The sequence below is a fragment of the Vipera berus genome (assembly GCF_964194415.1).
Source record: "Vipera berus genome assembly, chromosome: 2".
Classification (NCBI taxonomy): domain Eukaryota; kingdom Metazoa; phylum Chordata; class Lepidosauria; order Squamata; family Viperidae; genus Vipera; species Vipera berus.
In genome coordinates, this window is record NC_138203.1 from 188,733,074 (window position 1) to 188,745,553 (window position 12,480).

The window sequence follows — 12,480 nt, forward strand, 5'->3', positions numbered from 1 at the left end:
CTGACAGAACAATTAACCAGTGGAACAACCTGCCTCCAGAAGTTGTGAATTCTCCAATAGTGGAAGTTTTTAAGAAGAGACTGGACAGCCATTTGTCTGAAATGGTATAGAGTTTCCTGCCTGAGCAGGGTGTTGGACTAGAAGTCCTCCAAGGTTCCTTCCAACTCTATTGTTGTTGTTGTTGTTGTTGTTGTTGTTGTTGTTGTTATTATTATTCCTGAGTAGTTTAACAAAAAAGCTTTGGGTTTTACCACGACTGAAACATAATTTAAAAGATAGCTTTCTTACTTAATCTGCAGCAACTCTAGCTTTCAATTCCAAATGAAATCTCAGAATATAATATCATTAGACAACTCTCCCATAGTGCTTGTTCATATTAGAAACTGTGGGCTGCCATGTGTAAAGAAAAAAGAAACCCAGCACCCATCAGTATTCTGCAATAATACAGGAAGCTCATTAAACACTATTAAAAATATTTAAACAGAAATTTATTCCCCCACTCCCACTTCTTAAAATTAAGGAGAAACAGAAGCTTGTTTCATGCAGAATAAAGATTTTTTAAAAAGTTAACAATAGACCCCAACCCAGTATTAATTTAGATATGCAAATACAATCTGAGGGCTGAGTTTACGAATAATTTTTATCATTTAATTTATTGTTTGACACATTAACTAAAAATGATTATACCGCTCCAGAAGAGCTTAATATGAAGCCAAAGCAACATAACAGGACTTATTGGATGTAATTCAGATGTGCTACCAGGTGCTTTTATTTACTTCAGCATGCAAGCAAGCCTCACTGCTAAATTGTAAAATTGTGCCTTAAACATTCAAAACGTAAAAATGAAAAAGCTCTATTCATTAGAGAGGAACTATGAAAATGCAAATGAAAGGGAAAACATTCAGATGCAAATGTGGCAATCTCTAGCATACATAATAGGATTTTACAACATCAAGGTCCTTATGTTGGCTTTTCATAGACAGATGCATTGGCATAAATATTTAGGATTGGAGTGCCAACGTACTGAGCTCTAGGACTGTTGCCATATTATAATATTGTGTTTATTTACAAATTTTTTGGTGGCATTTAAATTAAACATTTTCCCCAAATAACCATAGACTTAAACATATAATCTACTTCTTGCTTTCACTGGAAAATATAGCAATAGTTTAGAAGCTATCTTACACAAACTTCCTATTGTTACTTGGCCAACTACTGATAATAGGACAATTACACTGTGTTGTAAAAAGAAAATTGTATTACTTATATCAGCATATTACACACTATATTTCAGTGGTGTGTAATAATATAACATAAGACATAAGGATTCATAACATAAAACAATAAAGCAATAATTTTAAAGAAATCTTTAAAAATTGAGCAAAATAACAAGGATTCCATGGCAGAGAGGATATGAAAAGGATATGAATAAACTAAAAAAACAAAGAAAACTTTTTGACACCTGTTATTTACTTCTTGCAAAGAATAGAGTTCCATAAAAGACAGAGATTGAATAAGATCTTATTGGATAGTCTGAATGTAATGATGGCCTTAAAGCTTCTTAACGAAATTAATTCAAAACTGATTTTGAAGATATATTTAGTACTAATTCACGCTCAATAAATATATTTTCTAGGTACAGTTTGTTCTTGATCTCTGGTCATTCTGGAAAGGATAACTTGGTTATAGTAATTCATGCATTGTGAACATCAAGTTTGGATTACTGCAATGCACTGCATGTGGCTTTCCCCCTGCAGTAGATTTAGGAATTGTGGCTAGTGGAAAATGATGGAGCTTTTTCTGAAGCAGGTAACCTTTTGCAAGCAACTTATAATATATCAACTTCAATGTATAAGGTTTAAACCTCAACATCTAAAGGAGTATTTTCCTTCTTATGCATATGCCTGTTAATAATACTGGTACCAGCTTAAGAATTTCCTGTTTACCTATTCATTTGTTTAAACTGGTTCTGCTGTTAACTCTGAATTAATCTGATACTATCAAATCAATCAAGTCTGAGTTTTTAAACTTTTTATGATTTATTATTTTAAGATCGTTTTAACTTGAATTATTTATTTTTTAATCAATATACTAAAGCTCTCATTGTCATAACCTTTAACTGCATCATAGACGAAGAATTTTATAAACCAAGCTAACTCAAATAGGCTAACATTTTAAAATGTGGAACTCATGACTCTCATGGAATTGAAATTGGGAAAAAAATTATAAAACATTTTCTGTCATAAAATTGTCATAAATAGTTTATGACATAATACAACATGTCATAAAACATTTGTTTGCTGATTTTTTACTATTCAACATGGCTATTTTCAAGACAGATATCTATCTGAATATACCTTAACCTTCCCAATGAAGGCAGTACATTAGAAGTTCTGTTATGGTTGAATGCATTGAGGAATCTGGTAAGGAAATATGTGAAGGGATGACCAATGGCTGAGAGTTGTCTAGCTCCTTAACTGTTTAATGTTTTCCCTGCTTTTGCTTTATTTTTTAAAACTGAAAAGTGCATTAAACATAACAAACAAACAACAAATAAATTACTTGAATCTTCTCTGATATTAGCTTATGACCTTTTAAAGCTATCTTAATTATAATGCTATTTATTATGTGTAGATGAGCTAAAATACTGCTTTAAGATCCAACATCTGATTGTGCTTGCGTCAGTAATTATTTTTTATTAGGGCATACTGCAGCCCAACCATCTTTTTGAGAGCCACATAGAGTGGTTTCAATGAACTAGGCATATCATTATCAAATTAAATCTCAGTTTATTTTCCCAAAAATAAACTCAGATTTAGGTTCCATTCAGTAACATGCAGTAAACTGCTGTATGTTTGGTTATCCCTAATAATATGATCTTTAATATCCAGGGAAATAAAAATACAGAGTGTGACCTGATGATACAGTGGCCTAATAATGAACCTTCATACTGTGTTCATCTATAAAAGGACTCTAGATTTGCACAAACAATGGCACCTTCAGCTCCGATCAATTTCAATTAAACAAAGGTTAGATCTTCCTACAAGGAGAATGTTACACAAGGAAAATGAAAGCATAACAGACCAATATTTAATCCGCTTATTTTTAAGTCTTTTAAAAAAAACTCCCCCTCAAGATTATTCTGTACTTACAGAGAGGTGAGTAATTTCAGTCCATGAAAAGCATCTGGTGCAATATCTGATATCTGATTCTTGCTGATATCACTGCAAAAAGATATAAGAGAAGACAAGAAACACATATTTTTTTTAAAAAAAAAACTCCTACACTTCTGAAAACTATTTATGCTTAAATAACTCTGGCACCCATGTTAGAGATTAAACTTGTTTGGGTGACAATATTATATAATGGAGTAAAAGCACCTTTAAGGAGTTAAACGGTCTAAGGGTGTGGCTGTAATTATTCCACATAAAAGAGAGTTAGATGTTACACGTAGTTGCTCTTGTATATGTGTTTGATGTTAGTGTTTGGATACCTCTTGTTCTCTTGTTTGCTAACTTGATATTTATTCTCTCAAGAATCAACTGCTTGCTACAGTGTATATTGTTTTTGATATTGGTAAGCAGCTTTTGTATTTTGATACTATGTTTTTATGGACTGACTTTTATGTGCATGATACTGGATTGATACTTGGACTATTTCTTACTGTGTTTCTTTTTGTTGTCTGAGTAAAAATAAGTTATAAAACTCGTGTTAGTGCATTACTGTTTGCCTAAAAGTCCCAGTACAACTTCCACTGTGTATTAATAATACTCTGTTAAACAAACCATTTTTTCAACAACATATTCTAACAATGGTTATGGGCCCAGATCCAGTGTGGTGCTGAGGACAGGCACAGTATTGTATTTATATTTCCTAACTGAGTTTTCAAATTCAGACAATGGCACAAGGACTATTCAATCCATTCTGCATTACCCGGCTTAATGGGTCAAACTACGTATCCTGGTCTACACAATGTAGTTTGTTATTACAAAATCAAGGTCTTTGGAAAATAGTCCATAATCCTCCTGATGTAACTGCCTGGGATCCAACTAATGAAGAAGATAACAAGAAGATTGTAGACTTCAATAAAGACAATGATAAGGCTTTATCTATCATTGGGCTAACATTAGGAGACCAACAGCTAGTCCATGTGCGTGGAGAAGAATCTGCTGCTAAATGTTGGGCTAAGTTGAAAAAGATTTTTGTTCGGGACAGTGTTGGTGCTCATATAAATCTTACCAGAAAGCTATTTAGAGCTAGACTGGAAAAGAATGGCGATATGTTAGCTCACCTTAACTTTATAAAAGCAACTTTGTTGGAACTGCAAGAAAAAGAACTTATTTTCTCAGAGCTTCACCAGGTTTACATCATTTTATCATCATTGGATGAGAGCTACGATGCCTTTGTATCGTCCTTGGAGGTTTTGTCCAAAGAAGACCTAACTGTTTCTTCAATAACTGGAAGGTTGTTGGAAGAATCAAGATGTCGTATGGAGAGAAAACAGTTGAGAGAGCCATTGCAACAAGAAATAAAGAAGACTGAATCTGCTTATATTTTAAGGAAATGCTTTAATTGTGGGTTAAAGGGACATATTGCTAAGTTTTGTCAGAATAGTAATTGTCAGAGAAAGGAAAACCATAGAAAGAATAAAAAGCTGATTAATGTAGCTGTAGCTAATAGAACTACTAATAACCACAATTGGTGGGTGGTAGATAGTGGAGCTACACACTGTATTTCAAAAATAAAAAGGGATTTTGAGAATATAAGGTCTAGTAAAAAATATATTTCTATGGCTAATGGCTGGAGAGTCAAGGTCTCTGGAGAGGGTAAGGTTTACTGTTCATTTTTAAAACAAAATTTGGAAATGCTATATGTTCCCAGATGTGATTATAATCTATTATCAGTTAAGGCATTATTGGAAGCAGGTTTTAAAGTTACTTTCCAAGGGGAGGAATGTCTTATTCAAAAGAATGAAGTGAACTTAATAGCTAATATGAAAGACGGTTTGTTTGTAATTAGCAATGATCCTATTATAATGGCTACTACTTGTACAAATCAAAAACCACATGATGAATGTATTCATTTATTACATAGAAGATTGGGTCATGTGAACTTTAATACACTAAAAAGAACTGTAGCTTTGTCTAATGGGTTTAAGTTAAAGGCTTGTAAGAAATATCTGCAGTGTAACGTATGTGGTAGAGAAAAGAGCAGGGCATCACCAGCTAATAGGTTAGATGGATTTAAAACCACAACTCCATTAGAACTGGTATTTATGGATTTGATAGGTCCTATGAAACCCAGTTTAGGGGGTGCTTGCTACATATTAAATATTCTAGACCATTATAGCAGATATGGGTTCTGTTATCTCCTTACGTCAAAAACTGAAACTATACAAACAATATCTAATTGGCTCAAGTTTGTACAAAGGAAAACTCAGTTAAATGTAAAAACCATAATAACAGACAATGGAACTGAGTTTGTTAATAAACAGTTCAATGAGCTGTTAGTTTCAGAGGGAATAGAGCATAGACGTACAGCTCCTTATAGACCTCAGCATAATGCATTTGTTGAACAGAGGGGCCAAACATTGCAAGCTATGATTAGATCTATGATTGAAGATTCTGGTTTACCTGATAGCTTATGGGGAGAAGCAGCAAAATGTGCTAATCATATTTTAAACAATGTGGTTAGTTCAGCTACAGGTAAAATTCCTTATACCTTATGGTATAAGAGAAAACCAAATCTTAGTTATATTCACACATTTGGGACACCTGCTTGGGTACATATTCCAAGTTCTATAAGAAATAAAGGAGAACATAGAGCTAAACAATTATTTTTTGTTGGCTATGAGTTAAACCATAAGTCTTATCGGTTCTGGGAGAAAGGTACTAAAAACATTTATTGTAGTTCTAGCGCTGTTTTTCAAGAACAGTCAGGCTGGGAAAGGGTAGAAGATATTGTATATATTCCTCAACAAGATTTAACTAACTCCTCAAATGAAAGTGATAAAGAAGAGGAGGAACCTGCTAGAGAGATCAAACAAGAACCACTGATAGTGGAGACAGGAGAGGAAGAAGATAATAATGTAAATGTACCTATAAGTCCAATAATTCTCAGAAGGTCTAACAGGGAAAGACGACAGCCTGATCGTTTCGAGGCAGGTTTAATTTGTCAAATAGACATTGAACCTTCTAATGTTGAAGAAATAAAAATGTATCCTGAGAATGAAAGAAAGAATTGGAAAGTAGCTATGGATAAAGAAATAAAGTCTTTGCAAGATCTTAATGTTTATCAAGAGGTTAAAATACCTAAAACAGAAAAGTTAATTGGATGTAAATGGGTTTTTAAACTGAAAGAAAGTGTTACAGGAGAGGTAATACATAAAGCAAGATTAGTTGCTCAAGGATTTGCACAGAATAATAGTGATTATGATGAAGTATTTTCCCCAACGTTAAGAGCTTCCACTCTTAGGGCTGCTTTAGTTTGGGCAGCAAATAAGAATTATAGTATAAAACATGTAGATATTGAAACTGCTTATTTGCATGCAACATTAAACCATGATATATATATGAAAGTTCCATCAGGAATAGAAAGTAAGGTAGGGTACTGTTGGAAACTGAATAAGAGTTTGTATGGTTTAAAACAGTCAGGTTATGAGTGGAATAGATGTTTAGTAAAAGAGTTAAATAGTTTGGGATTTAAAGCTAGTATTGCAGATCCTTGTTTATTTATAAAACAGCAAAATAGTGAATTATCATTGTTATTATTATTCACTGATGATATTGCTATTATAGCAAAAGATGAAACAGAAACTGAAAGAATAATTTCAGGGTTAAAAAGAAAATTTAGAGTAAAAGATCTAGGAGCTATTAGTCATTATCTAGGGCTGGATATTGTCAGGACTAGTAAAGGATTTAAACTGTCTCAAGCTAAGAAAATTAATGGTTTGCTGAAACGTTATAATATGGAAAACTGTAAACCAGTAAAAACACCTATGGTTCAAGGTTTTGAGAGTTCAGCAGATAACAGCAATGTCTTTGATAAAAAGATATATCAATCATTAATAGGCAGCTTGATGTATTTATGTAACTGGTCAAGACCTGACATAGCATTTACAGTTAATCATTTAGCTAGATATTGTGAGAATCCTACAACCAGATGTTGGCAAGGTGCGAAAAGAGTTTTAAGATATTTGAAGCACACCATACATTATTCTCTATATCTAGAGCCAACAAAGGAATTGGAACTAAAAGCATTTGCAGATGCTAGTTTTGCATCTGATACTGTAACCAGGAAATCCACTTCAGGATTGGTTGTATTATTGGGAAACGCTTTAGTAGGATGGAGGTCTAACAGACAGAAGCATATAAGCTTATCAACAACTGAATCCGAATTTTCTTGTTTATCTTTATTATGTACTGAGCTATTGGTATGGAAACAATTATTGTTTGATATGGGTTTAAATTGTAATGAACCAATAAAAGTGTATGAAGACAATCAAGCAGCTATAAAATTAGCAACTAATGCTGCAGTGAAAACTAGATCAAAACATACGGATCTACGGTATCTAAATGTCAGACAATGTGTTAAAGATAATTTGATTAAACTGGAATATTGTGCAACTGAAGATAATATTGCTGACCAGTTTACTAAAGCTCAGGGTGCTATAAAACATAAATCTGTTTGTGATATGTGTAATTTGAGATTGTAAAAATATATGTATAATATGCCACCCAAAAGGGGAGATTGTTAGAGATTAAACTTGTTTGGGTGACAATATTATATAATGGAGTAAAAGCACCTTTAAGGAGTTAAACGGTCTAAGGGTGTGGCTGTAATTATTCCACATAAAAGAGAGTTAGATGTTACACGTAGTTGCTCTTGTATATGTGTTTGATGTTAGTGTTTGGATACCTCTTGTTCTCTTGTTTGCTAACTTGATATTTATTCTCTCAAGAATCAACTGCTTGCTACAGTGTATATTGTTTTTGATATTGGTAAGCAGCTTTTGTATTTTGATACTATGTTTTTATGGACTGACTTTTATGTGCATGATACTGGATTGATACTTGGACTATTTCTTACTGTGTTTCTTTTTGTTGTCTGAGTAAAAATAAGTTATAAAACTCGTGTTAGTGCATTACTGTTTGCCTAAAAGTCCCAGTACAACTTCCACTGTGTATTAATAATACTCTGTTAAACAAACCATTTTTTCAACAACATATTCTAACAACCCACTTTAGCTCCATTTAAATTGTTGTGTGTTATTGTTGATTATGTTGTTCACTGAAAAGATCATGAATTGTAGAAGGTAATCTGGGTTCACTCCAATGAGGCAACAATTCTCACTGAAGTGAAATACATTTCCCTCAAAAATGCTTTTTTGCTTAAACTTTTGGTGAAGCAAGGAATCCTTTGAAACTTGGCACAGCCCTAGTGAATAGAAGTAATATAGTCACTTTTTGAAGACAGCACCACCTTCCAAAAAGGCCATACTATTTAGCTAACTTTTTTGTGTGGTTCTGTATTGTCATTTTATGCATAAATAATATATTTTACCATATCAAAGCATCTGAAGTCAAGCTGTATAGCTATTTATTATCACTTAAAATACCTATGGCTATTCCAATCTGAATTAAACTCTCACATTTTTCCTCCCTCTCTAACCTAATATTATTGTTGTACTCTTCACTTGTATTATACTGTTGACAGAAGCCCCAGAATCTCTGATCAGTCTGAGCTTCTCCTTTGGGATTTAAATTATTGAACTTTCCTTCTGCTTTATATGGAAAAGTCTTACAAGAAAGTGTTACTGTGCTGAAGGCAAAAATAAGAAAAGAAAAGAAAAGAAAAGAAAAGAAAAGAAAAGAAAAGAAAAGAAAAGAAAAGAAAAGAAAAGAAAAGAAAAGAAACAGCACTGGCTGCCTTGCACGATTTAATTACTCATTGTGAATTTAATAAGAACACTGAATATCTCAAACTGATTCTCAGGGATAGCAGAAATTTTTTGATGCTGGATGTGCACAACTACTGTATATGTATTGAACTTATAATAAACAAACTCATCTGTAAACAATTGGGATTCTCCAAGTTAAAATATCACATACTGAAACTTTGGAAGTTTGGGGAAAGGGACAATACAAACTCAATTTTGCTTTCATTCACAGTCCTAGCAAACCTATGGTAACAGAGTTGCAAGATATTTTAATTTGCTTACATGTAACAACAGAAGATTTAATAAGATGTCCAGTACACAGACCGGTCCAGATTTTTTTTGTTTTTGTTTTTTTAGAGTAACTTCCATTCCTGAGGGCTGAGTATGAGAGCAAGATTCTTGAGTCTATCTAGCCTATCTCATCCTCTCTTGAAATCTTGGATCTTTTGAGACAAATAGCTATGGAAATGGTGAATAATTTTTTGCACAATGAAATGGAGGCAGTATATGTTTATTCTTGGACAATCTCTCACTGGATCCAGAAGATTATGTCAATTACTGCTCAGCTTTAAATGTGTCTTTTTGAAACAAGTTGCATAACACAATACATCTATACAACTATACCTATTCTTGGTACGCACTAATTATTTTTACTTTTTTCAATCTGACTTCAGCTATGGATTTGCAACAAAATCAGCTTTCGTAATAGATGACCTGCAGCAGACAGGCAGAGGCCCTTGAATCAATATTCTGCTCAAATTCTGAGCAGCTTTAGCTATCTTCACCCACATATTCTCTTTGAGTATTACAATGACCTGAGAATTAGGGAATTCTGATAGAGTGGTTTTCTCCTATTTTTTTTTATAACTAGTGTTTTATCCCTAGTACTGTTCATATGAAGCCACTGGGAAAGGTATAAAGGATTTGACAGCTGATGACACTCAGCTCGACATAATATGCATGTTCTGAACCAGTGTCTAGATACAGTAATGGTCTACATGGGAGCAACTAGAGCTAAACAAGATGGAGAGTTTGGGAGTTCAGGGGATAAGAATTGAGTTTGTTCTCAGTTGCCCTGCATTCCCTTAGGAAAAACAGTGTTACCAGCTTCATATATAATGACAATTGTACTCTTTCATGAACTGTTGTTCATGTATTTAAGTGCAGCCTACTTGGGCTACCATTGTGTTTGGTCTGGAAACCAACTTATGTAGAATGCAGCAGCCCGATAACTGAGTGAAACACCTAAATGTATCCACATTACATCAGTTTTGATGCAATTACACACATGCCCCCCTTTTTTGCCCTATTGAGTGCTCTTCCCTCTGTTATCCATGTGGTACCCACTGAAGATGTTTTGCTTCATCCTGGATGTCCACTATAAAATGTATGAATTAACGTGTAGTCCTATGCATTCTGCCACCATATTCATTGACACTCATTTTTTAAAAAGTGACTTTAGTACTGACTATATTTTCTTCATTTAAAAAATAAAGGGTATCTCTGTAATTTCTTGAATATTTTTCCTGACCCTCAGCTATATATTTTAGTTTCCAAATAAAATTTCAGCAGATCTGTAATAACACTTTTATGCTTTGCTCTTTTTACTAAACTTCCTTTTTACTATAAATTTAAATTTAGAGTAGTTATACTGAAATTGTCAAGTGTTTTCAACACCCACTTTAGCATCAATATTAAAAAATACTATGCTGATTTTGAAAATTGAACTTATTTCCTATGAAACTAAATAAAAATACTATTACTGCAAGCAAACTGTACTTAAATGATTTTTCTTTCCAAGTATAAAGAACTTACTTAAGTCCATTTATTAATTAAATAATACTTAAAACAATTTGTGGATAGTACAGAAAGAATAGAATAGCTGATTGTATTGATTGAATTGGCATGTAGTATTAGATACACTGCCTCCATTGCATTAAGAAGACACCCCCATCTTAATTCCTGCTGGGCTAAATTTATGACGTTAAATATGAATACATTAAGTGGATTTAATTTTTGCATGAGCAGTTTCTATTTACTTCTATATACTTCTATTCTACTGTTTCATACTAGTTTGTCTCAAAGAGTGAACTTTTAGAAATACAAGTGTCACTGCCTACTTCTCCAAGCTTCTTCATGAGATGGAAAAAACTTGGGGCAAATTTGAGTAAAAGTGGGCAGTAAGGGGAGAACAGGAAGGGCAATCAGCCCATTTTTAATTACCTAGGAAATCAGCTTACCTTGAGAAAGTAAAAGCTAGAAGAATAGGTACAAGAATTGGTGTCAAATTCAATAATTCCACAAATAATTTTGTATAAATATGGAAATCTAGAAAACTTGTGGCAAAATTAGAACTTTGACTACATGGATGCCTCAAGGGATGGCAAAATATACTGAAAATATTAAGCATGCCGGGACATTTAACTTACATTCTTTTAAGTTTCTTGTATTGAGAGAAGGCTCCAGGAGGAATGGCTTTTATGGAATTCTGCTCTAAACGGCTGAAAAAAAGAAGAAGTATTATTGCCCAACTTACGAAGATACACAAAAAATCCTTGGTATTTAATTTTTATTATGTATATAAATTTTGCCAAGATAAAACTTCTTTTGAAAGTGATATTTAAGCAACACACAAATCTTAGGTAAAAGTAAAGAATCACAAAATATGGATTTAATATTATTAATAGCAGAATGAGAAACATTATAATAAGAAGCAGAAGTAGCATGTGTGGTAAATTATACCAAGTGCTTTGTATAAATGGTAATAGAGGCATAAGAGATTTTCTCAACAAAATCCAAGGAAATGTTGTGTCTTTCTAGAGCAGATCTAGGGTGAGCAATGAGTATACCAGAGGAACACAGGAAACAAAGGCCCTGTTACACAAAGATATTTGCACTTGTTCAGCATTACAGTTAACATAGAAGGTTAAATAGAATATTAGATATTTAACATATTGGAGTATACGATCTCAAGATCCTTTCAGGCCTTACACTCTATGATCATTATAAAACTGAAAAGGATAGTCTTCAATATATTCCATAATACTCTGTAAACAACTTTAAATAGTATTTTTAGAACTGTACAATAGAGTTCTGAAAGATATCCTTGAAAATATCTCACAGGCCTACAGTTCTGTGATCTGTTTTGATATACTAAAAAATCAGCTTTTTTTAACCTTTGGGAGTTTTATTTTTAAGACAACAACAACTGTTCGGATCAAATGACAAGAACAATTTCCTTTACTTGCTCTGATAAAATTGAAAATACTGCACAGAGCAGCTTGATAGATTCAGAGATATTCTGAACATGCAATAAGAGCAAGTCCCTTTATATTCTGGCTTTATTATTGTCTAACTTGCTATCTGGACTAGACTTTCAACAAAGCAATAAAAATAGCAAGCAAGAAAAAAAAGATGTACTAAAAGCTAACAAATGATATTCTAGCAATAAAAATCACAATATATCCTGTACAAGTCTATTTCAAGGTTCACCATTTTTGTTATCACTCTATGAGTATTAGAACACTACATCAAAACAATAA

At 33.0% G+C, this 12,480-nt stretch overlaps 1 protein-coding gene across 1 annotated transcript in view; it reads right to left on the reverse strand.

The window, feature by feature from the left end:
• SLIT3 (slit guidance ligand 3) overlaps positions 1-12,480 on the reverse strand; it is a gene marked incomplete at its 3' end in the record, with an annotated part of 569,754 nt that overhangs the window by 183,332 nt on the left and 373,942 nt on the right. The window contains exons 10-11 of the mRNA XM_081320704.1: positions 11,368-11,439; positions 3,153-3,224 (exon numbers count right to left, since the gene is read on the reverse strand). Coding sequence (XP_081176830.1) covers positions 3,153-3,224; positions 11,368-11,439 — 144 coding nt within the window. The remainder of the gene's footprint in view (positions 1-3,152; positions 3,225-11,367; positions 11,440-12,480) is intronic.